Source organism: Corvus cornix, chromosome 14 (assembly GCF_000738735.6).
Source record: "Corvus cornix cornix isolate S_Up_H32 chromosome 14, ASM73873v5, whole genome shotgun sequence".
Taxonomy (NCBI): domain Eukaryota; kingdom Metazoa; phylum Chordata; class Aves; order Passeriformes; family Corvidae; genus Corvus; species Corvus cornix.
Window position 1 is genome coordinate 469,342 of NC_046344.1, and position 26,454 is coordinate 495,795.

The 26,454-nt window shown below is 41.6% G+C and overlaps 1 protein-coding gene across 1 annotated transcript; it reads left to right on the forward strand.

Moving 5' to 3' along the window:
• Nucleotides 1-642: 642 nt before the first annotated feature.
• LOC104685070 (nodal modulator 1) lies at nucleotides 643-25,326 on the forward strand. The gene is made up of 31 exons (XM_039560324.1): nucleotides 643-791; nucleotides 1,065-1,154; nucleotides 2,444-2,489; nucleotides 2,923-3,023; nucleotides 3,148-3,254; nucleotides 3,447-3,519; nucleotides 4,045-4,197; nucleotides 4,861-4,998; nucleotides 5,534-5,623; nucleotides 6,213-6,318; nucleotides 6,733-6,883; nucleotides 7,975-8,152; nucleotides 8,364-8,505; nucleotides 9,381-9,512; nucleotides 10,281-10,417; nucleotides 10,698-10,785; nucleotides 11,244-11,307; nucleotides 12,090-12,185; nucleotides 14,259-14,468; nucleotides 14,762-14,844; nucleotides 15,761-15,920; nucleotides 16,045-16,171; nucleotides 16,811-16,924; nucleotides 17,573-17,700; nucleotides 18,305-18,446; nucleotides 19,261-19,344; nucleotides 20,244-20,354; nucleotides 21,687-21,788; nucleotides 22,007-22,126; nucleotides 22,656-22,748; nucleotides 23,511-25,326. Exons 1-31 carry the CDS (start codon nucleotides 660-662, stop codon nucleotides 23,640-23,642), a joined length of 3,630 nt encoding a protein of 1,209 aa, XP_039416258.1. The 5' UTR covers nucleotides 643-659; the 3' UTR covers nucleotides 23,643-25,326.
• The last annotated feature ends 1,128 nt before the right edge of the window (nucleotides 25,327-26,454 follow it).

Below are 26,454 nucleotides of genomic sequence, written 5' to 3' on the forward strand. Positions count from 1 at the left end.
ACAAAATTCTTTTCTTTATTGAGCAACTTCTGTTGTAGAAGTTACCTGACCTTAGTTACGTTCACAAATGGCCAGAACATACAGGTTGAAGACGACAGTCTATTTTGTTGAAGTGACCTGGCATCAGCTACGCTTACAAAGGGTGCGAAGGCGCAGCCGGGGACGGATAATCCCGGGACGGATGCTCCCGGGACGGACGCTCCCGGGACGGACGCTCCCGGGACGGACAATCCCGGGACGGATACTCCCGGGACGGATAATCCCGGGACGAACACTCCCGGGACGAACACTCCCGGGACGAACACTCCCGGGACGGACACTCCCGGGACGGACACTCCCGGGACGGATAATCCCGGGACGAACACTCCCGGGACGGACAATCCCGGGACGGATACTCCCGGGACGGATACTCCCGGGACGGATAATCCCGGGACGAACACTCCCGGGACGAACACTCCCGGGACGGACAATCCCGGGACGGACACTCCCGGCTGGCGGCACCCCCGGGCCGGGGCGCGTCCGGCGGGGCGGCGCTGGCGGCGGCCGGGCCCCTCCGCGGCGGCAGGGGGCGCTGTGGGGCGCTGTGGGGCGCTGTGGGGCGCTGTGGCGGCGCGGCGCTTCCGGCGGCGCTGGCTGCGGGCGGTGGCGGCGGTGCGGGGATGCGGCCCCGGGCGGCGGCCGCGCTGCTCTGCGCGCTGTGCTGCGCCCTGGCGCGGGGCTCCGAGGACATCGTCGTGGGCTGCGGCGGCTTCGTCAAGTCCGACGTGGAGATCAACTACTCCCTGATCGAGGTGGGCGCCGCCGCCCCGCCCGCCGCCGGCCCCGCATGCCCGCCGGGCGTACCGAGCGCTGCCCCCGGGCCGCGCTCACAGGTGGCGGTGGAGCTGCGGCTCTTCTTCACCCTGGCACTCTACAGCCTGCTTGCCATAAACCGTGTGCCGCTGCTCCCTGGGCACGGCTGCTGCTGCTGCTGTGTGACAGCGCTGGGTTAGAGAGTGCCTGGTTCCAGCGCTCCTCGCCTTGTTTTAAGATATCTTTGTGTCTGTTTTGTTTGCTTCTTTTAGATTAAGTTATATACAAAACATGGTACTCTGAAATACCAGACAGACTGTGCTCCGAACAATGGGTATTTCATGATTCCCCTCTATGACAAGGTAAGACATAAATACCTGTGCTGTCCTCTCTGTGCTGGAGGCAGCAGCTGCCTCCACCTCGATCTGCCGGCACATTAAACCTCAGAACAACACCCACCATGAAACATTTGAAACAGGATATAATTTAGTTCGGTTTGGATCAAAGTTTCAAACTGTTTCTTTTTATAGTTCAACTACTTCATTTCCCAGTGCTAATTCTTCAAGAGAAAAGCCAGGTAACTGTAGCTGCAGAGTTGCATTTGTGCTGTTCAGTGGAATGACTGCAGCACTGGGAGCCTGAATTAGTGCCAGCAGCTATGTGCTGTAGCTGTACAGGTATTGCATGAAAAGTACAGGCTCCTACAGAGTACAGATAAAGCTTTCAGTTTTTTACCTATAGAAATGGAAATAAATGTATATGAGACGGTGTTTTGGTATGACTGAATTGAAAATAACCTGAGTGGTTAATTGCAGATGTTAAAAATGTCTTAAGGAAATAATGATGAAGGAAGCTCAGAATGTATCAGTAATTTGATGTCTACTAGACTGGAAAGGTGTTTCAAATCAAATTCAAGTTGCCCTTGGATGGTCAAAATGGTTTGCTCTTTTGAGGAGCTAGTTAACTTAGGGATCAGAAGTAGAAACACAAAATGGTTTGGGTTGGAAGGCACCTTCAGAGGTCATCTAGTCCAGCCACCAAATAATTCCTTCCCTTCCCAGTCTAAAAATGTAACATGCTTTCTGATCATGGTGATTTCATTCTTAGGCCTTTGAGCCTTTCCACGATGAACTCCAGAATGTGCAGAGCACATGTGGTGCTCTCTGATATAAAGAGGATCTCTGTATTGATTAATACCCTTTTGGATCAGAGCTTTTAAAAGGATTGGAATTTTGTTATCCTGTGTTTGGGCAGAGCGGTTGAATACAACCCAGTGGAAATATCAAAGGCTGATTTAGAGCCCATCTGTTGGGGCAGGTAGATCTGATTTGAATAGAGATAGATTTGAACACTTTCTAGCACTGAGCTGCTTGACTGTGAGCCAGGTTTGTGCTGGAAGCAGTATAAACATGGTGATACTTAATTTCTGCTCTTGGCTGGATGTGAGCCCAGCATCCCAGCCTGTCTGGGTAGATATTGCTGCTTTGAACAGAGTATCATAAGCAGGAGGAAAGGAGAATGGTGGAGAATGGTACACTTGAGTCTTGTGTTCCTCTCTGCAGCATGATGCTTGTGTTCTGACTTTCTTTTTCATCCTTTAGCTAAATTGAATTTAGATCAATGAAGACAGTTACTGCTTTTTATTTTTTAGGGGGATTTCATTCTTAAAATTGAGCCTCCCCTAGGGTGGAGTTTTGGTAAGTGCTTGTGTGCCTTCTTACAATAGGACACTGTATCTGCAGTGTCAGACTTATCTCTAACTTGCAGCTGGCAGGGAAGATGGAGCACTTTTCAAAACCTATAAACCATATTGCATGGTTTAGTAACTGAAATGTACTTACTGTACTAGGGGAAGGTAAAGCTGTGTGGTAGACACTGACAAAGTAACTCTTGAACTGATTTGAAGGAATGTGGGGTTTTGACAAAAATGGCTGCGGCAGGAGGAGGGAAAGAGGATTTTCAGCATTGGGATTTGGGGGTGCTTTAAATTTGCTGAAGAAAGACTTCCAGAGCAACACTTGGCATGCTTGAATTAATACATTTCTGTGATAGTTTTGTAAAGCTGAAGCAGTTTCTTTGTGATTGCTCTCTCACTAACTACCACGCTGTTTCATCGTTCTTCTCTTCCAGAACCAACCAGTGTAGACATCCACGTGGATGGCATTAATGACATTTGCACAAAGGGAGGTGATATTAACTTTGTGTTCACAGGATTTTCTGTGAACGGAAAGGTTAGACTCCTTTATCTTTATTTATTCCACCTTATGCTAATTCGGCCTTCATAAAAACATTCAAAATCTACTCTACAAGTTATTTTTATTTGTTTATACTTCGGTTTCTTTTTTATTTTGACAGGTTCTCAGCAAAGGTCAGACATTAGGTCCTGCTGGAGTTCAGGTTGTATTGAGAAATGCTGGCAGTGACATAAACATACAAACAACTATTACACAACCTGGAGGAAAGTGAGTGTGGGTGGTATATACTTAATTTACCTGTTCATTTCCGCAAAATCTTTTCAATTCTGCCATACTGACTGGGACTGTAAGAGTTTTGAAATATTTTTTCTAACATGTGAATAGAGTCTGAATTGTTTTTCTGTGAACAAATGTTAGTGGCTGTTTCTGAAAAGACATAATCCCTTTCTTGCCTTGCAGGTTTGCTTTCTTTAAAGTGCTTCCTGGCGAATATGAAATCTTTGCATCTCATCCTACCTGGATGTTGAAAGAGGTTAGAACCTACAGAAGTTCGGGTTTGCCTGTTTAGGGAGGATGGATCTGTTAGACCTCATCTGGATCAGTTAGTGTGAGGAAGGGGCTTTGTGGGTGGACAGGATTACTGGAGCTTTTCTACATCTAATTCAGGTAGTCAAGAAATTGCCTCATACAGACCCAGTTTGGGGGTGAAGCCAGCCAGGGAAGGACTGGCAAATGAGCTCTTGCTTTCCATCTTCTGATCCTGTACATTTTGCAAGAATATTGTAGCAGATGCTCTAATCCTTCCCTCCCAGACTGCTTGTTTTCTGAGGAGCTCTGATATCCTGACCATTTCCTAAATCACTAAAGCAGGAAAAATACTGTTCTAGAAGGTATCTTTGCTTTAGTGTCTTTGTGTCTTGAGTAGCCTGGGGACCCTCTTTGGGGGCTGCTGCTCTGGCCTCTGTTCCTGTTGTTGAATGTACAGCCTGTGACTGTTACTGCTGTAAATGAGATTTAATGCCTGCTTTTGATGAAAATGTTTGTTTCTGTATTTCAGTCGAAGACAGTGGTGCGGGTGACAAGTTCCAATGCTTATGCTGCCAGCCCCCTGATTGTTGCAGGCTACAACGTCTCTGGGTCTGTGAGGAGTGATGGAGAACCCATGAAAGGGGTCATGTTTCTCCTTTTCTCTTCTTCAGTCTCTAAAGAGGTAATGGTTGATCAGTACCTTTTCACTATGAGAATGGCTATAAATAAGAACTAAATAGCTTCTAGGTTCATATTGCCCTGATACTCATCTCTGTCCTTCACTGGTTTGTACAACCCCTCAAACTGTATTTTTGTGTTTGGTTCTTTTGTGTGATTTCTTTTTTTTTTCTTTCCCAACAAGGCCCTTGTAATCTAACATGACCTCCATGGAATTATTTCATGATGAGTGGCTGTAATTTGTCTTCAGCATGAGATCTTAATTACTCTTTGCCCGCTTGATGGGAAGACAAAGTTCAACAGCTTCTATTGCCACCTTACAAGTGTGTTAAGAAATGAGAGAGACCTCTGGTCATGCAGAGTTGAGCTCTGTTCTGTAATGTTAACCCTGTCCACAGAACTGAAGTCAGTTAAGACACTTGCTGGAGTTTTGGGGACGTTGGATGTTCTGTCCTTGTTTACCATAAAGTTGATTATTTGCTGTTTTTTCCTGTTTTACCCATACCTGAATTTTAAGCCATATTGTCGAACTTTGTCTCTAAAATGGTTTTATATTTCCCATCATTCATTCACAGTTGAGAATTTTGAACCCTCCTGTATCCCCCTCCCAAATGATTTTCTCTATTTTTCTTTGAGACAAAAGGTTGTATTGCATTTATTACCACAGGATGTTGTAGGCTGCAATATTTCTCCTGTGGATGGGTTCCAGTCAAGAGATGAGTCTTTATCCTATTTGTGCAATGTTGTATCAAAAGAAGATGGATCTTTTAGCTTTCTTTCTCTGCCAAGTGGGAAATACACTGTGGTAAGTGACTAGAAATTCATTGCTTGTCTATTCAGTGCGTTGTTAACTTTCATTTTCTAAACCAGAGTGTGGTGTTGCCCCCTTCTGTCCTTTAAGCTGTTTCCTTTTTTTCCCATTCTCTTTCTTACATCTGGATGGTGTGGGAGCATGTTCTCTGTCCACTGCCTGGAGTGATGGTCCTGCATTCTCAGTCTGTGTGCTCTACACATGGGATTCAGGCTTCTCTCATTCCTTTAATACTTCTAGCAGTCATATAGTCTCCTATCTGTAAGCTCTTGCACATCCAAATACCTTTGCTGTATTCTGAGTAGGGGGTTACTTTTCCATCTTTTCCGATAATTTCATGGTTTCCATCAATCTTGAAATACTGCCCATATTTGTGTCTCCATCCCTCTGAGCTATTTTTTCCAGGAGGTTTGCAGCTCATTTGACCCTTGGTAGAGGTGTCTGGTGGTGGTAAGAACATGGAAAATGGTAAAGGAAAACCATTCTGTCATCACAGTTTAGGAGTCAAAGCCATGTGTCTTCTTTTCAGATACCATTCTACAGGGGAGAGAGAATCACCTTTGATGTTGCTCCATCTAGACTGGACTTCCTTATAGAGCATGACAGTTTACAGATCGAGGTAAGGCCTTCAGAGGGAATAATCCTTTTGTGCCACTCATTCCTGTAAAAGTCTAACTGATTTTAGCAGAAAGCAGCTGTATTGTGGAAAAACTTTGTAAGAAGTTGAAGACACTTGTTTATGCACAGCAGGTAGAAGACAGCTTCTAGTACCGTGCTGTGTTTATGTACTTTGGTCCCTTTTACTAGGAAGAAACAAAATAGGGCAAAGCTGTCTGCTATGTTCACCCTCATGTCCATGTTGCAAATAATCTTCCAGGTTGCTTAAATTTCCTCGTTGAGTTTGTCACATCTCTGGAGAAGGGCCTGTAGGTTTTTCTGGTTTGCAGAGTTGCTTGTGTATGGCATTGTGATCTGTGACTGGGGCCCAGTGGAGATAAATGGAGAATGTGTGTTCTGTGCTTACAGGAACAGTATGCCTGGAGATCAGTTTGTACTTTCACTGTGATTATCCTGGTACATTTTTTTCCTAGAGCTGGAAATAAGTTTCCTTTGTATGTGTGTGGAGAGAGAACAGTTGGCGTTGATTGCTGTAGGTGTGTGTTTGCATTTCCTGAGTAAAGACTGATGTTAATTTTTTCCCATTTCAGCCTGTTTTCCATGTGATGGGTTTCTCTGTCACAGGCAGGGTGTTGAATCGTCCTGAAGGAGAAGGAGTTGCTGATGCCACTGTGACTCTGAACAATCAGATTAAAGGTATGCAATTGATCTTTGTTGCTACAGGGAAGCATTTATTAAATGCAAGTACAGGGCTAGTGCATGATGTGGAATTAACCCTTAAGCATAATACACTGCTTTTGTTGCAATGTATTTGAAATATTAAAGTGGATTTCGTGCAGTTGATTAATTTTGCATTTACTGGTTTAGATGAGAGCATTAAGTGTTCATTTGTTTGGCAGTTGAAAATTTCTTAATTTCTTTCAACCATATGCCAGATTGTACTTTGAAATACAGAAGTGAAGGTTCATCTAGTAAAAAAACATAATACTATTTCTTTGTTGCATAATATGAATTAAAAATAGCCTAAAGCAGTGCATGCCCTCTGGATCTGTTGATACATAAGGACAGACAGTCAACATGTGCCCTGGTTTTTAACTCTTGTTGTTACAGTGAAGACAAAAGCTGACGGCTCTTTCCGCCTTGAGAACATAACAACAGGTACATACACAATTCATGCGAGGAAAGAACACCTGTTTTTTGATACTATTACTGTGAAGATTGCACCAAATACACCTCAGCTGGCAAACATCATTGCAACAGGGTAAGGACTGGCATCAGGATGAAAATGCAATTTGATGTGTGGATGAGGCTGTGAAAATGGGTGATCCTTTCCCATGCCATGCCCAGACTTGTGTAGTGTTGTCAGGAGCTAAATGTTGCTGAAGAAATTCAAGGTAAATAGGGCAGCATGAGTGCATGTTTTTTGCACAGTATTTTGCTCAATAATAGTTAAGGTTTAGAGCAGCCTCTTCATAAGCTCTCCCTTGCAAACGAAGACACTAAGACATGGGCAAATTAAGAATTTTAGAACCGAGAAAGCATCAGAGAAGCTTCCTGCCACTTCACTCTTGCACAGCAGGAGGGTATCTGGAATCACACAGCTGAGTAGTGCAGCGTTGTTCCAAAGCTCTGCATTTTACTCCTCACTTTCAAGGTCATTGTTGCCTTACATGAATTGTCTTTTTCTTGTTTGATGCCTTGACTGTGAGTCTAAGGCTGGGTGGTGGTGGGAGATACAGTGTGAGCTGAGGAAGATGAAAGAGTCATGTTTCTGTGTCCAGGACTTCAGAGGAGAAAATAGTGGCAGTGTTCTGGAGCAGTGAAAACTTGGAATTTATTGAGTCAAATAGCAGTCAGCTCCTACAGACATAGCCAGGCAATTAAAAAAAACCCTCTGTGCTGCTAAATGATGGGGTGAAATTTATTCAATAACTAGCTATGTTGTGCTGTTGAAGGCATTAAGCAAAACTTACCAGCTTCTAATTTGTCATCTTGTCTTGTGCTTTCACAAGTGTAGGTGTACCAAGGTTGTGTTCCAGTGGATTACCTATCATATTCGAGGTTTTTGACACAAAACAGTTGAAATTATTTAAAACCTGTGGGGAGAAAGTCCTAAATCCATTGCCTAGCACAAAAAAAAAAAAAAAAGGCTTGAAGTGATTGGGTTAGTGGCAGGGAAGAGTAAAGCAAATTGCTTGCAAATCTCTCTTTCAGGAGAAATCGTTTTCAATTTAGGTGTTATTACCTCAGCATAGTGAGGTTTACTTTTTAAGGAAGTTCTAAAACAAGTGGTTTTTTATGATCTTTGTCAAATCAAACTATTTGTTCTGATGACTGGCTTTTATTTAACAGGTTCAGTGTGTGTGGCCACATCTCAGTAACTCGTTTCCCTGACACAGTCAAACAGATTAGTAAATACAAGGTAACCATGATACCTGAAGACAAAGACAAAGCATCACTGGTTACAACAGAAACGGACCCTCATGGAGCATTTTGTTTCAAGGCAAAATCGGGTACATACAATGTTCAGGTAAGAATGAGCTTCACTGTTGGACTGTCATGGTGTTCTAGAAGATTTTATATTTTGGAAAGCATGTTGGAGAGGCTGGTTTTGCTTTGCCTGGGATTTCCAGTAAATTTCCATTTTCTTATTTCTGATAAATGCATTGAAGACAGCAGAGTGAGTGTATTTGGACTGGTATCTGGAAGCTGGTGATGTCTTGATGTCATATACTTTACAGGTAATTATTCCAGAGGCTGAAACCAGAGCAGGATTGGCTTTGAAACCCAAAATGTTTCCTGTCACTGTTACTGACAGACCAGTGATGGATGTGACCTTCTCTCAGTTTTTGGCATCTGTCTCAGGGAAGATCTCTTGTTTAGGTAAGTCCATTGTGAAAGTGAAATGGCAGTGGGAATGGAGAACTTTAGCACTGCATGTGTGAGTGAGTGTTGTTGAGACCAAGACACTTGCTGTGGTTAGTCCCAGCAGCAGATGTGTAAACATAACTTCCAGCACATGGAAAAAGCAGCTCTTTTTGGGGGACGTTGTGGCCTAGTAAGGTACCTTAACAAAGTTTGGAATAAAGTTATGCACCTACTTTTAATACTTGCTAGTGATAAGCGAGTATTCTTTCCTCAGAGGATGGGTAGGTTCTGGAAGGAAGTAGTCCTGACTGCCATTTGGGATACTGTACATCAATCAGAGAAGTACTGGAGGTGAAAAAGAAGTTTACAAAAAAAAGGGAAAAAACCAGTGAGTGTAAAAACTGTAGGATAGATGCTCAAGCTGTTGGCAGAAGCTTTCAACCTCTGTTCTTTTCATAAGCTTTTTGTCTTTATTTTAGTCTTAAGGTTCCTCTCTCCTGCTATTTTCCTTGATTACCCACTGATTTCAGCAGATGATGATTGGAGGCTGATTTTTGTCATTTTTTACCCTTCCTTTTTTCTCTCTGAATCCTCCCTGCACTTTTTGTTCTGTCTCTCAGGTGTTTACTGGGCTCTTTAGTGTCTGCAGAGTGAGATGGACCCAGGGATTTAATGTTGATCTCAGGTTTTTTCTTGCCATTAGATGGAAGACTATGATTAACAGTCTTGAAGTCCTGCAGAATGCAAAAAACCGCTGGTAAACGTGTGCCTGAGAAAGAAGTTTTAATTGGAAGCATACTGGGAGGGAGTAATCATTTGAATGCTAGTACCCGTGAGGTGTGGCTGGAGGGGTTTTGGGGTGCAGCCTGACGAGCTGTGTTGCCTCCCAGACGCGTGTGGTGAGCTGCTGGTGACGCTGCAGTCCGTGAACCGGCAGGGCGAGAAGCGCAGCCTGCAGCTGGCAGGGAGCAGGGACTCGGTGCCCTTCACCTTCCAGGGGGTGCTCCCGGGCAAGTACAAAGGTAGGACCAGGGGAACTGCTTGTGGGGTGCCTTGGGAGCTCAATTTGTGACCTCATCTGAGCACTTCTGTTAGCATGGATGCCTTTTACAGTATGCCCAACACAGCTGTGAAACTTGAGAGAATCTGGAAAAATACCTTACAACAGTGCATCAGGTTTTTCTTAATGTTGGATGTTTAACCCTGTGTCAGCCCAAAGGTTACTGCTGCCCTGAGTTTCAGGGCCTGCATGGCTGGTGTGGGGGAAGTGGGCTTTATCATGAACTGGCTTGTCCCAAGCCTAAGAACAGGAACACACTGTAGTTCTGCTTCCAGAGCGCTGCTCCTAAGAGCAATACGTATTTTGCCCAGCCTGCCGTGGCCTGTGAAAATAAATTGTTTTCCAGGGAAAGGTGTAGAAGGAGTGTATTAGATTGCACTCTGTACAGGAGTACAGGGAATATCTTTGCACCAGGTTAAATTGGGGTTAGGTTGTGGTGTCCTCTAGGCTGCTTTGCCTGTCACAGTGGTAGTGCCCACTGAGGAGCCTTCCAGGGTGGCCAGGCTTCATTTTTCCTTTTCATAGTACAGCTTTCCTGATAGATGTGTTTGGTTCCTGGTGATGCTGCCGTGCTGTGAGCCAGGTCTGTTATTACAGGCATTGTTGGGTATTTATCTTTGAAGATTATTGTCAGGGAAGTTAGAGTAATCCAAGCTTTTTATATCACAAAACCTGCCCTTATTTACTCAGTTTTACCTTACTAAAATGCTTTGTGTGGTATGTATTCTAGTAAGCATTGTACATGAAGACTGGTGCTGGAAGAATAAGTCTTTGGAATTGGAAGTCTTGGAGGAAGATGTGTCAGGAGTAGAATTCAGGCAGACTGGATATATGCTGAGGTGTTCTCTTTCTCATGCAATCACACTGGTACGTAGGAAACAAATGTTCTTGTATGTTTTTAATGACCTTGTGGAGGCTGGTTGGATTATGCTTGGAGTCAAGGCTTTCTCCTGTCTCTGGAGGGTCACAGAGCATGGGAGCATTGATGTTCAGAGTGCTTTGAGATTTGTCTTTTAAGTTTGGTAAAACGGTCTTGTGATGCTAGCTGTTATAAAAGACATGGGGCATTGATGTATCTTTAGGTAAATACTGTTTTCATTTTGTCATTTGGTAGTTACTAATAGGGAATTGTGCTATGTGTTCACAGGAATTTTATCAGGATGGAAATGGACCAGAGAATGTTGGTGTTTATAACCTGTCCAAAGGAGTTAACAGATTCTGTCTTTCAAAGCCAGGTAACAGCTGTAGAATATTAGTTTTAAAAATGAAAAATAACCAGTTAGCTAATAGTGCTGGGAACTAAAAAAACCATAAATCTGTTGTGGTTTCTGAGGCTTCCGAAAGGCATTGTTTTAATTACATCTGTATATAAATGATCTGTTCCAAGTTTTTAGAACTCTCAATTTCTTCTGCTATTTAGTCCTTCATCAAATCTAGATTCCAGAAATAAAATATTACTATTTTTTTTCTTGGTCATGGAAGTATTTCATCTTTGATGAATGAAGATCACGTTAAAATAATGTCATTCATATGGGTTCTATTTGTCAGACACATCAGAAAGTGTCTGTGTGAAAGACAGCAGATACACAGTGGAATTTTTCAGTTGTTTCTGTACTTCTGCTCTCATGTGATCTTGAGAATTCAGCCAACTTAAATTTTTTCAGCAGGTCATTCTTTGCCTTAATGCTTGTAGGTGTGTATGAAGTGACCCCGCGCTCCTGCCACCAGTTTGAACACGACTATTACACCTACGACACGTAAGAGTGCGGCTGTTTCTGACCTTACACCTACCAGCCTGATTTTCCATAAAGCTTCCTTCTCCTGCTTGCTTTCAGCAGGACAGGAGGCGTAGAGGGAAGCTCTAGCAAGGTGTATCACATGTGTTTTCTTGCCCTTCCTATCTTAAAAATAATAACAATCAAATAATGATAGGCTTTAAAGATGCTGTAGTTACTTTAGATGGGTATTTTTGTCAGCCTTCTGTCTGTTTAGCGTTGGGTTTGCTTTGTAACAGAGAAGAGTTATTTCACTGAAAACCGTTGGTCACTTCTGAGAGCTGAAATGCAAAAGATAGGGTAGTAAGATTACTGAGAGGCACTTACCACTATTGCATGTCACTGGTGCCATGACCTTCTGGTGATTCTGCTCACCCCATTTCCTGCAAGCTGAATAAATGTTCACCCTTACCACAAGTAAGCAATGCTGATCTTCCTCAGTCAGCCAAGTTTAATTAGTTATTTATAGGTTATGGTCTGGTGACGTGTTTAATGACACTTCAACATATGAAATCAACCAAATCAGCTTTAGCTTGAGAGGAAGCAGAAGGCACCAAGGAAGGAATTGCTTTGGGGCTCAAATTGGGAAAAGCTCCCTTTCCAGTAGATGACCATCCCAGCGCTACAGCTTTGCTGAGTAATTCCTGTACTGTCTTTTATAAAGCATTTCAATCTCAGGGGTGAGAGTGCAGACTCTGCTAAATAAGATTTGCTTATTTAGGAAGGGGACCTTGAATTCATGTCTCTGTTCCTTTGATTTTCAGGTCATCTCCCAGTATCCTGACACTCACTGCAGTTCGACACCATGTCCTTGGCACGATCGTAACTGATAAACTGATGGATGTGACTGTTACCATTAAGTAAGGACAAAGAAATTGTGAGGCTATAAAAAGTGGAAGAAAAATACATTTATCTCATAAGCTTTACTCCAGTTTTACTGCTGCAGTGGCTGCTTTCTAAGGGGATGGCATCCTAGCCTAGGCTGCGAGAGGTTTTTATGCTAAGATGTGCTTTGAGTTCTTTGGAGAGAGATAAATCCAGCCCTCATTTTGAGCATTGTCTCATCATTTCAACATTGCCCCTCCCTTCTTTTGTGTCATGGTAAAAAGAAATTATTTTCTGAGTTTTTGTATACTTTAATGAGCTGATGTTTCAGAATTGAGAGGGTGTTGTTTTAGCTTAGGTCTGAGCTCTTTAGGCACTGGCATCTATTTTTTTCCTTTTCTCTTTCCCCAGAATGAGAATCTGCTGCTTTAGAGCATTGTTACTGGTGTGAAGAGGGTTATAAAAGGAAAAGCATGCAGAGTGATTACATACTAATGCACCAATTTGTGTTTAGCTGAACAGACAGCTCACTAGGGAGCACTGATTTGTGAACAGCTTTAATTGTATGAGGTGCCAAATCTGCCTGAAAGTGTCTGATAATGATGAGTGTTTTACTGATACTCTGCTGGTGTCTACTTGTTCTAGACTATGAGTTCTCAAACTTTTTTGAGTGCAGAAAACATCTTTTCAGAGAACATTACCTACAGAGCATTGCCTTGAGTTCTCAAAGATTAATGACCCTATCACTGCAACTGCTGGGCAACTCCAGCAGCTGGAAAGGAGACATTGAGACAGCAGAGAGCCATTAGGATTTTAAAAACAACTTAGTGGGGAGGTGAATATTGTACCAACATTCCCAGCTTGTTGGGTTTTTGGAGGGTTGGCAAGTGCTTTGAAGGCAGCTCAGTTGCCACAGATATCTCTGATCAATCCTGCCTCAAGCTTTTCGGCTGAAGTCCAATTTGTGAAGTGCCATCAACATAAAGGGGACAGCTCTGGGTTTAAAAGCAAGCCAGTTGTTTTTACAAGTCTGTGTGCCAGATCCATGACTGTGATCCATTAACTTTCAGTTAACACAAAACCCCAAACAACCTCAACCAAAAGCAAGGCTGATTCTCACCAGTTTTTGATAATGGCTTGGTATGTTTTAAAAATAAGACTGTAGTAATTTTTTATGAATATCTTGAGATTGTGTGTGCCTGTATGGATTTTTAATAGGCTTTCAGCCAAAAAAACCTTTATATATTTCTGTATTGTCTGGACTGCAGAGAAGGAATATAAAGCCTTGATGAAACTTAGTGTGATAGAGCAATAGTAACTATATTTTTGTCTTAAAAAAGACAAGCTAGAATGTATGTGAAGATTGAAGCAGAGACAGAACTATCCTGGTAATCTAAAGTGGTTGTAGGAAAAGTAATTGTGATCATTTCGGTTCTCTCCTCACTGAGAATTCAGCCTGTTGGAGAAGAGACAGATGATAAGATATAAAGGATGATTGGAGTCTAGAAGAAAATGCTAGAAAAGAGAGGATGCAAGATCAGGGAGAGTGAAACAAAATGCATAGTTCTGTGCTGATTCTAAGAACTTGGTTGAACTTATCTAGCAATCTGTTCAGTGGACAGTGACAAGATGGCTGAGTAGTTCAAATGTATAGGGCAGAGAGGTGAGAACTCACAGCTTTTCCTGGGAATTGCTGGCTCTTGGAAGTATTTATGTGTGATAGAAATTATTTTCTCCTTGTATTCTCTGCTTCTGAGAGGTAGGTTCTGAGGCAGAAGTTTATAGTTCAGGAAAAAAGCAAGCTTAGCAGTCTTTCTTTTGTATAACTCATCCTTTCTGTATTAAGCTTGTTCTCAGGTTTGATATTCCAGCCTTTCTTTTTTAGTTTAAGGCTTTGTTAAAGGTACTCTTGCAAACTGATCCTTTGGCCTAAAAATTTATCACTCCTGTGCTCTTGCCAGAATGAACAGGGCAGTTGAAAAGAAATGGGTTTAAAAAATATGGTGGGACTTGTCTGTGGTGTTATAAAGGCAGTAATTAGCAGATACAACAAGCTGTTATCCCTCCATACGGAAGGAGATGATTTTGTTTTTTCTCCATATTTTCAGGTCATCCATTGACAGTGAACCTGCCTTAGTTTTGGGGCCCCTGAAATCTGTTCAGGAGCTGCGTCGGGAGCAGCAGCTGGCAGAAATTGAGAGCCGCCGGCAGGAGAGAGAAAAGAAGGGTCAAGAGGAGGAAGGAACAAAGCCACCAGTGCAAGAAATGGTGGAGGAGCTCCAAGGACCATTCTTATATGAATTTTCCTACTGGGCAAGGTAATACCAAGCTCCCATGGACAAGGTGTATTCTTTGTGCTATTGTGTGGTGTTTCTGCCAAGCAGAATAGTGATACAGCTCCACATAGGACAGAGCTGCTGTCTGGGTGCCCATGCCTTTGGTGACTCTGAGCTGCATGGAAACCTAGTACCACATAGCAAGAATTTTGCTTAGGTTGTTGATACTTTTTTCTTGGAGTATTTAGATGCATTCTTGCGTCAATATGCTGTACTCTGTTCTACATGAGAGCTGCTAATTCAATTTTCTTCTAATTATATCTTGTGTTTTACAGGTCTGGAGAGAAGATTACTGTAACACCATCATCAAAAGAGCTGCTTTTCTACCCACCTTATGTGGAAGCAGTTGTTAGTGGAGGTAAATATAAATAATTTATGGTTTGAAAGGAGTAGATTTTTAAGGTAGAAATGTATCTGTGTAGATAAACACATGAATAACTCAAAAAGGTAATGTTAGGAAAGTTTCAGTTGCAGCTATTTCTTTGGGCCAGTTTCATTCTGGAATTTGGAAGCTATTTGATAGATGATGCAAGTATAATTATCATCAGAATATTCTTCCAAGTGCTGAAAAACCACCTGGCACAAGAGGAAGGCTAGGTTTCTGGATATTACATCAGATTCCCAGAATTGTTCATAGTACCATCACCTAGAAAAAGAGTTGTGCAAAAACAAGGTTTCTAGTTGGAATTTGTTACCAAACTGTCAGGGTTATCATCAGTTAATGATGCTACTTGTTAGGTTCAGTGTCCATCTTGTCCTCAGGTTCTTAAGTGAACATACTTTGTTTGAAATCACTGGGAAATGTTAAGTGCCTCTTTTCATGTGCCTCTTTGTTTGCATGTTCTAAATGCATTTGAGGGAAGGAAATAAATTTTTGCTTAATGTCATTAAACATGACATACACTGACCTGAATTTGAACTCAGAAAATGTGGTCAAAGCTCAGTGTAATCTGGCTTGAAGGAAGTATCATTGCCATCATCTCCATGTGGCTGCAGTATTTGTACCTCACTGAGACCTCCAACCACTTCAGAAATCCATAAGGTTTTTTTGGGGATGTGCTTATAGCTTCAGAATGTAGTTACTCATTTTGGTACTGTTCAGATGTTTAAGAGGTGTTGAGAGGCCATGCAATTGTGTGGATTGATCTCTTGTTCTAAGGTAAAAGGCCACCAGCTGATCGCTTTGGAAGTAGTTAAACTCCTGTTGTAAATCACAGTGTCAAGTGTATTTTTGACTTTTTTCTTTGTCTTAAATCCCCTTCACAATGGCCAAGAGAGTTGTCCTGGGAAGCTGATAGAGATTCATGGAAAAGCAGGCTTATTTCTGGAGGGGCGAATTCATCCTGAACTGGAAGGTGTTGAGATTGTCATTAATGAGAAAGGAGCAACTTCCCCACTTATCACAGTTTTCACTGATGACAAAGGCACTTACAGGTAATGAACAGATTTGTTTTGAACCTTTGGATTCTTTAGTTGAAATGCAGTGGTTACTTGACAGTGTGTGTGTGATATCCAAGTGTTTTTTCTGAAACAAGTTCTGTATTCCTTTTATTTGAAGTGTTGGGCCACTCCACAGTGACTTGGAATATACAATCACTGCTCAGAAGGAAGGTTTTGTTTTGACTGCAGTAGAAGGAACAGTTGGAGACTTCAAAGCTTTTGCTCTTGCTGGGGTGACATTTGAGGTAATGTTCTGAACACTTTGGGTTCTAAATGAATAGTGTGTGCAGTTAGAGCTGGACAGGCAAAAAGTTAATCCATGTCTTCCAAAGACAAGTGGGTGTGGGATTTTGGGATAATTTATTATTACTTGGATAATAATCTTTGTTGTGAGGAGACAAACCTCAGTGGATGAGCTCAGTTGTAGACCATGACTTGCCATGCAGAAGATAACTTTGCAAGGTTTACAGAGTAGAAGTTAGGACCTGCAGTCCAAAAGACTGGCTTTATTTGCTTTTGTGGAGTTAGACCACCCTCTTTTGATGAATTTTATCCCTCAAGGTGTAGGTGTAGTCTACTTCAACTAGTGCCTGGTTCCAGACTTTGGGATTCTTTGTTCTGGCCCTCCAGTGTGTTCTATGAAGTGGTAGAGAATGGCAGCTGTGGTGGCACATGGTGTGCCACGGGCTGTGACTGGGATTGGGAGCAGAGGGTTCTGCAGCCCTGTGGTCTGGCAGGAGGGGCAGTACAGATGTGGTTAGTTCTGCTTGCAGCTGAGTGCTCAGAGCTGGCCCACCTGGGCTCTGCAAGGGGCTTCTCAACTGAACCCTTCTCCATAAAGAAACCCTCACTTACACGTAAAATTGCTGATTTTTCAAAAACAGATCAAATCAGAGGATGACCAGGCTCTTGCTGGAGTTCTCTTGTCTCTCAGTGGAGGGGTGTTTCGGTCCAACCTCCTCACACAGGATAATGGCATGTTGACTTTTTCCAATCTGGTAAGTTGGAATGATTCATCTGAACGTGGCTCTGTGCAGGGCTGTGTTACTTTGCCCTCCCAAATAGGGCTCTCTTGAGTGGCAGGTGTCCTTTGAAACCTAACCCACGATGAGAGATGTAGATTCCTGAGAATAAACAGCACTAAAATCTTAGCAAGTGAAAAATGGGAAATCTAACATGGCAAGAGATTTCTCCCCAACAGGTCGTAGATGATGTTGATTGATCTCAGTTACTAATTTGCAGTCTGTAAACATGAAACAAGCCAATTTGTTGATGATCATTGGAGAGTCTTTAGGGGAAGAAAATCTAATTACATTATTGATCTGTATGTGTGTTGACATGCTTGAGTAGTTTCCTTGCAGACATCCTTCTTTTGTGGTCACTTTCCTGTCCTTGAGGGCTTGTGGTGAGGTTTTAGGGCTGCAGTTTCCTTCCTCTCTTAACACTTTGTCACCAGGTGGAATTCCATTGGTTTATTGTCTAATGTGCTCCCTGTTTTTCACTGCTCGCGTTTTCCGACCAGTTTAACCTGTGGTTGGAACAGAGGACTTCAGCTCTTCAGAGAGCTCTTGCAAAACATATTTGTTTGGAGTTGGTGAGTTTTTGCACCACTATGAGTAAACATCTTATTTTGTGCCTCTTTGCAGAGCCCAGGGCAGTATTATTTTAAACCCATGATGAAAGAATTTCGCTTTGAACCGTCATCACAAATGATTGAAGTGCAGGAAGGACAAAATCTCAAAATCCAGATAACTGGTTACAGAACAGCTTACAGGTCAGTGGAGCTGGAATGCCACGGAAAATGCTATGGGCTGTGTCAGGATGTGTTGTGCCAAATACATGTTTCCTCCCAGCACACCTCTGTTCTTGCAGGTTTGGAAGAGACTTTTCAAGTCTCAATTTAACTTAATTATGCTGTGTATAAGTACTTCTTTTGGCCTTTTTTTCATGGATGTGGATATATAGCTAAGCCCAGATGGCAGAGCTGTAGGAACAAACATGGCTATGAAAGCACTGTCTCAGTGGCACTGGAAGTGGCTTGTGCTGCCTCCCGTGGGAGAGGACTATTCTAGGTATGGTGTAGACCAATTCAGGTATCTGACTTGAAGATCCTTGCTTTCCTTACCTGGAGGGGTAAGAGCAAGCTGCTGTCCATGGAGTTTAGGGAACTTGGATTCTTAAAGTTGTACTCTGAACTGCAGCGAATTCTGATGATTTAAACTGTTTTACACACACATTATAAACACCCCTTTTCTTCTCCATGCTATGGTAAATACAGTAAGTATTTTTTCATCAGTTGTAAGAATAAAATGTCTTCAAAATATGCATTAAAACAGCATCTGCACCTCTGTAGCAACTGGTTCTTTGTACACCTCTAGCTGTTACGGCACAGTTTCCTCTTTGAATGGAGAGCCTGAGCAGGGAGTCTCAGTGGAAGCTGTGGGACAGAAGGATTGCAGCATCTATGGAGAGGACACAATAACTGATGAAGAGGGCAAATTCAGGCTCCGTGGCCTTCGGGTAAGGAGTAGGAGGCTTTCTGTCATTTACTTTTCTGTCAGTTGATGATGGAGCAATGAAATGGGTTCTTTTCAGTAGCCACTGGTTTCTGTTTTCCCATCATGTTTGCTTACTGAGACTCCCTTGAGTCTCTCTGTGTGAAGAGACATGGTCATGTAGAGAACATTCAGTCTGATAAAAGGGGGAAAACTTGTGTATGTCTGTGAACTTGCTGGCAGCATACTGTGATGGCCTCCACAAACACTGAGCAGTTGCTGTGACATGACACAGCCCCTGGTCAGTGCTTGGGTGACCAGCAGGGAATTTTCATAGGCAAAAGAATTCGGGGAAGTGTTTAGTTTCTCTTGTGAAGGTATCAACAGCCTATTTTTAGCAGGATACTGGCTGTGGGTATGATGTTGATTGCACAGCATGTATGTGAAGTAAACTGTTCTTCAGGGAATGGGGAGGCTGAATTTATGGCACCATTGTGTAAGGAGTCAACAATTTGCTGAAGTAGAAGGCAATGTTTGGTCAGGTTTTAATCCTGTGTTTTCCTTCATCACAGCAGATGATTTCTTTTAATTCTGTGATGTAACAAACTAATGAAAGTTCTGTATAGCCTTTTCTTATTTTCTGACAGTAAACACTCCTAATAGTGCTATTGAGTTGAATTTTGTATTTGAGATAAGTAAAACTTTATGTAACTGCATAGAGTTAAATCTGTTTGGGTGGCGTATCTTGAATGGAGTGTTAGAAAATTCTCTTATTGCTCTCTAAAATTAAAGTATGTATTATTCAGTGTTGGGATTGATCATCTGAACGTTGCTTTCAGCCTGGCTGTGTGTATCATGTCCAACTCAAAGCTGAAGGCAATGATCACATTGAAAGAGCTTTACCACAGCATCGGGCAATTGAGGTGATTTTTTCTCTTTTTTTGTAGCATCACTTAAATATGAAATGGATCTGTCTAGGCGTTCTGTCTGTTCTATCAGCAGCAATGTAGTGAATGCATTCTGTTTAGACAAGTGCCTTTCAGCAAGTCATCTCCTTAAAAACAGGTCCCATATTGTGTGTCAGCACCATAGCTCAAAACTGAAGTGAGATAAAGCCCAAACAGTAAACAAGTGAAAAGGATTCTTTCACAGTTATGAAAACTATGCATCCAGAAACAAGAGAATAAATGTATGGAATACCTTTCAACATTTCTTTACAATATGGAACAACGCAGTAGTAACTTCAGGATATCATAAATTGTCATATTCTCCTATTGTTATATTTAGTTATGGACTGAGAGATATTGTTATGTGTTATTGGGTCCAAATCATGCAGTCTTGATGTTGGTGAAATTGTAATTTGGACTAGCAGTTTTATTTTTATAAAATGTAATAATTTTGGATTGAAAACTGGTGGAATTCTGTTAAATATTCCACATTAATCAACTGTAGAAACATCTCTGTGCATCTCTCAGCACAGATGCAAAATACTGAGACCAGTGTTCTGAGATCAGGCAGCCCTGTGGATGTACCTCAGCCTTTTCTAGAATAGTGTGTGCTTTTGATACTTCCATTTTTAGTTTAGCTTAATGTCATGAGCCTCATGCTGATAATGCACAAGTCTGCAATTGCAAGCGGTGCACTCTGGAGAGCAGGAACTTGCAATGGGAAAGCTTTCAAGTTTCCATGTGTTTAGTACAGAACAAAATTCACTTTTTATTTAAAATGATCAGCAATATTTGTGTTGTGTTAATGGTTGTGTTACTGTCCTTTGTTAACTGTTCCTCTCCTGGTAAAAACCCGAGGCTGTTTTCCATTGCAGGTTGGGAACAGTGACATTGATGACGTTAATATTATAGCGTTCCGGCAAATTAATCAGTTTGATTTAAGTGGAAATGTAATTACAGCTTCTGAATATCTCTCCACATTATGTGTAAGTTCAAGGCTTTCTTCTTGGTCAAGTGTATTTGTTATTGCTTTCACAATGATTTTTTTTGCGGGGTCACTGGAAGTGGTTCAGTAGCCAGAGCACACTTTTAATTCAAATTAGAACTAATAGTTTAGTGAAGGTGAATTTGAATTCCAGATAAATTGAAGATTACAGTGTTCCTGACTGCTTTGCTTTAATGTCTCCATTTTTCATGGGAATATGTTTAAGAAACACCTTCTCTGGTTGGCCTGTGCATTTTGGGATCTGCTTCCCTGATTAGGGATGCTCTGTCTGTAGAGGGATCAAGGCAGCAAGGGTGAAATGAGTCCTTTGTATTAGAGACTGCATTAATTCCTGAAACGCCTGAAATTTTTGTCCTGTATGTCAAAACCTGAAGATACCATGTGAATTCAGTGATACCACAGGACATGTGAATTTAAAAGTACATAATAATAGACAGTATGAGACAAATAGGAAAGCTGAAATTTTCAAAATTCAAAACATTGCACTATGATCTGAAAAAACTTGCTAAAAACCTCTGATCCTTTTGGCTTAGGGTGCAAATGCTGAAGTGTCTGCAGGAGGTGTTGATGGAGTAGGAGTTACAGTATCATTTCGCAGATTTAAAAGTTCCTTGAAATGTTACCTACAAATATAAATGCAGAGCTTGGATTTCTTTCACACTGGCTTGTTTTGCATCTCACCTGTCAAGATCTCATTGCTGTGCTGTTGGGTTTTTTGGGAGACATCCAAAGGATCCAACACTCAGAGCAGGTGTGAAGGCAAAATGTATCACCTTACTGAAGAGCCCCTGGGCATGTGTCCCATCTTTCTGGGGAGATTTATACCCTTGCAGTTCAGCCTAAGCAATAGGAATTGATGTCAAAATTTGATTATGTGGAAGTTATCCAAGCCTGTGCTTGCTTCATATTAGGTGGGGTCTTGTGTTGCATGTACTGCACGTGAGCTGTTGATGGGTGCCCGTCGTCACCCTGGCCTCCAGTGTGCTAAGGTGTGCTAAGGTTGGATACAGACACAAGTGAGAGCAGTTTTGTGATCCACAGCACAGACTGCTTTTCATACACTAGGTATGTGGAAATGTCAGACAACAGTCGTTCCTAAGTTATTTCAAGTTCTGTAAAAAGACTGTTTCTGTGACTTTTCACATCCCAGATTAGGACATTTCCAGGTGTTCTTACTTGACAACTTTCTGTTTTTATAAACACATGATGAATTTTGAAGTGCTTTTATCCCTGAAGATGTGGGATGTCTGCAATACCTATTGTGGTGCAGGCTTGGAAATACTTGGTTTGTGCTTTCTTCCTTCATTTACAGGTGAAGCTCTACAAAAGTGAAAATCTTGACAACCCAATTCATACAGTCAACTTAGGCCTATCCCTGTTTTTTCATTTCCCACCACTACTGCGAGATGGAGAGGTAAGAATATTGCTGGAAAATTAGCTTAGATCACTTTATATTTTTTCCTCTAAGGACACTGAAGTGTAATTTGTGGTGTGCCTGCAGAGCTGTATTCATGCTGGACTAACCAGTGTCTTGGAAGATTTGAAGCATGTTCGACTGACCTTTGCCTTTAAATGTGATTTTGTCTCAGACTGCTCCTGATGCTGTAGCCTGAGTGTATTTTTTACCCACAGAATTACGTGGTGCTCCTGGATTCTACATTGTCTAAATCACAGTATGACTACACCTTGCCTCAAGTTTCTTTCACTGCCATTGGATATCATAAACACATTACACTGGTCTTCAGTCCCACTGTAAGTACTAAATACTTCACAACCTGCATGTATTTTGTGCTCTTGGCCAAGCTTTCTATCAGTGTAAATATAAAGAGGTTTATGAGTGGCATTAAAGTGACAATTAATTTGGATTTGCTGTGTGTTCAGTTGCCAGTGGAACAGGAGGGAAACATGAAACAGCAGTTGGAAATGAAGGGTGCAGATGTTCCTGAAAGGTTCTGTGCTGGCATGGCTGCTGTAGTGGGGTCCTAGAGGTGTGGGCAGCATGGGACAGGTAAAGCAAAGCACACCAGGCTGACTGTCAGTGGAGACTGACCATCAGTGAATTGGCTTTACAAAGCAGCACACCTCAGGAAGGGGGCATGCATGAGTGACCCAGAGGATGGCTTTGAAGTGGAAGGCAAAGTAAATCCTAGAACAGCACTTGGAAGGAATTCAAATGAGAAGGGCTGGATGTGCCTCATGATCCTTAGAGTGCCTTAGAGCTGAGGGATTTCATAGTCAACTGTTTAAAAAAAATAAAATGCATGATGTGCACTGTTTCCAGAGAAAGCTGCCTGAACAAGATATTGCCCAAGGCTCTTACATCGCGTTACCGCTGACGCTGCTCCTGCTGTTGGCTGGTTACAACCACGATAAGGTGGGTCAGGGTGGCTTTGCTCTTACCCAAATATTACTGTCCTATCAATGAATATGCTGTACTGTGCTAACTGAGGCTTTGTTGGGTTGTTATCCAGGGAGGGATGCAGTCACAGTCCCCTTATGTGACATATTGTAAGAAAAGCCAAAATGTATCCATGGTTTTGGACAATTACCTTCCTTTAAAAAAAGCTTAGCATGAAGGTGAGTTCCTGTGCCATGGTGGAATTTTGGCTTCTCATTTGATCGGTCTGAGAAAAAAACAATACAGCATCATTAAAATTCAGATAACCAGATTCAGTGATAATAGGAATGAAAATAATTATTTTATTGGCTTCAGGAGCAATCAGACTGGAAAAAGTCTTGCAAGTCTTCAAGTCTGGTCTCTAGCTTTATACCCTCCCTCGTTCAAAAGCTCTCAAGAGGAATACAAATACCTGCTGTATAAATCCCTCTGTCTTTGTTGACAAGCTGTGCTCTTGTAGTCTTTCCTCATATGACTGGATTTCTGTTCTACCAAGAAGAGAAATTAAATTTGTGTGTGCAGTTTGATTTCCTCTCAAACAATCACTTTAGGTTTTGATTATCAGAAATTCCCAGAAGTTTGGTTTGATTCCTCCCTGAGATTTGCTGCCATATTCCGATGTCTTTGTAGATGTGCCATCCATGCAATAGAATCTGTTTGTTAGGGGCCACATGTCTAAAGAACGATACCATTCAGACCATTGTAAGCACAATTTGCTCCCCTTTTATTTTTCCCCAGCTTATTCCCTTACTGCTCCAGCTGACAGCTCGACTGCAGGGCGTCCGTGCTCTTGGACAGACAGGCTCTGACACTGGGGGCTCAGAGGATGCAAAGAGACAAACAAAGAAACAGAAGGCGAGACGGACATGAGATGAAAGGAAGGATTGTATGAAGTGGTGCTCTGTCAAACTGGAGCCTGAGGAGGCAAAGCCACTAAAACACATTTCTGTTGAATTTGCAGACTTGACATTTTCATTTTTGCTACATGAGCACCATTTGTCACCTTAGCTCCATTTTGGTTGTAAATTTTCTATGGAGTCTATAGATTTCCTTGTTGTAAAGTGATTAAATGAATGCCTCCGCTGTCACTGTGAGTGCATCTCTCATACTTGAAGACAATTAATGATTTTTTTTCTTTTCATTGGAGCAGGTCATGCTGTCCTTATTAATGATTTATAAAAGCAGTGGTAGTAGACTACATGATTTCAGTTTCAGTCTCTAGATTCTGGGATTATTTTTCCTTACTTTTTGAAATATTCACTTCACAGAAGTAGCACACAGGGATTTTACTAAATCAGTGTTGCTTGAAACAAAATTTTAGGGGACATAGCTGGACTGGTGAATTATATCATTGTCACTTCCAGTTCAGCAGTTTGATTGAAGAGTCTGTCTGATTTCAGTTCTTGTCCAGTGATAATGTTATCTTTGATTAAGTTTTTGTCTGATGAAGACAAATTCTCAATGTCATGTAAGGTTAGTTGTTAGTATCAGGTAAGTTCTGATGTTCCTACTGCAAAAGCAGTGTTTCAAGTTTAGTTTCCTATCCAGTGTGATCTCTGTAGAGCTCCAGAATTCCTGAGGTGGCTCCAGCTGGCTGCACTACTCTTTCCAAAGCTGTTCTGTGTTTTTGGTGATACCCATTCACCCATGATGGTCACATCTCCAGCTCAGGCCATGCTCAGTCTTTTTCCCAATTAATGACTGATTTTTTTTTTTACCATTTTTTACCTTTTGGTTTTTTTAACTATAAGGAATGTGAGCTTTTTTAAATCTCCAATGTGTGCAGTCCCAATAATGTAGTCTGTAATAAATAACTGTTTCTTACAGGCTATCTTTTGATTCCTGCTTGAAGTAGGTAGTTGGACATACACAGTTTAAATGTTAATGGGGCTTTTTATTGACAAATACTATAAAGGTTAACAGAGCATTTGAAGATGCACATAAATGCCTACAAATATTGCAAAGACATTGGTACTGCCAGTAAGTGGCAATGTTTCTCTTTTACAGTACTTGAAATAAAAGTCCCCTTACATTTAAATGTTTAGGCTTACAAACCCTACTATTCTTAGAAATTTGGATGCTGAAGGTTTTGCACTGTTTTTGTTGCGCTTTGCAAGAGTTTGGGCCTAAATACTTATAACTTAATTCAGTGATGATTCTAATGTCTCAGAGGGAAATTTTGTCAGGACCGTAATAAGAATGTAGAATGTTGAAAAGGCATTATGTATAGAGCTTGAGATGAAGCTCTAATAAATTATCATGCTCTCTACTTAATGACTTTGAATTTGATACTGCTGTGATGAAATATATGGGGAAAAGACAAGGTGTTCTAAGACTTACAATAAATTGTACGTTTTCAGTACATTTTTATTTTAAGCTAGTGAATGTTAAGAAAGTTATTGCTACTTTGGGGAATGTATGAGGAAGAAATGCACATATCCATGTGCCTCAAAGGAGTTGCAGATACTCTCATCTCTGAACTGTGAGACTGACTGATGATTGAACTTAAACATTGGAACTGCTGTTAATAAAAAGAAAAAAAGGAAAGTGTTAATTCTTGCTAATTTAATGTTTGCTTCTAAATCTAGGATTTGCCCAGTGTCTCTTCTCAAGATTGTCTTTTCTTTGCCTTCTGCATCACACTTGTGACTATGAGTCCCATGTTTTGAGGTTTATTCTACTGTTGAAGTGTTAATTCCTAACAAAAACTGCAGCTTGAAGTTTCTCACTTGGCAGGGAAGTTGTGCTCTTTGAGAAAACAGGGAAAACTAAAGCATGACAGAATTTTTTAAAGCAGAACTGAATGCCAAGAAATCAGTATCTTCAACTGTTTATAGAAACCAATAATCAGATCCACAGGCCCAAGCAGAAAAATGAGTGTGGTCTCTGCAATGCCCAGAGCCAGGAGCATGAAGCAGGACAGGGGGACAGGTCTGTGTCCGTGGGCACTGCCCAGAGGGTTTGTAGAGACGCTGTTCAGGGGCTGTACCTGGCACCTCTGCAGTGCTCCCAGCCCTTCCCCACAGCCCTGGGGAGATGGCTCTGCCCTGCTGGTGAGCAGAGCTCTGGAGGACAGAGAGGTTCTCCTTTGGACAGCAGCACTCAGTGCAGAAATGGTGCATTCGGGTCAGGCCTGCCTGCTGTTCTCTCCTGGGTGGAATGCTTAGGTATCACTTACTCTGCACATCTAAGGTTTGAGTTTGTGCTCTTAAGACTTCAGTACTGGTTGGACTGGCCCTGTCCAAATTACTGAAAATGTCAGTTAAAGCTGCTTGTTGCATCTTTCATTAATTTATGTTAATGTAGAGAATAAATGCAGGATGGGACTAACATAATATGTTGACTTACTAGAAGTCTTTCAAGACTCAGTGTTTATTCTTCTTTTTTGCAGGCACAATAGTGGAAAAATGATTAATTCATTTGCCTGATGAGCTAAATATGGGCAAATGGCTGAATTCTGTGGGAAAAGAGAGTAAGGCCCTCTGGATAAAGATAGCATTGCATGTTACTTATTTTTTCTGTCAAAAGTAACAATGAATATTACATATATTTGATTAATCAATGATGCACAAAACTATTGTTTAAGATTGAAATGGATCATTAATACTGAGTTTTACAATTTCTTTATAGATGGTACAGCTTAATTTCTAAATTTCTCTCTTTATTAGATGGCTGTCACACT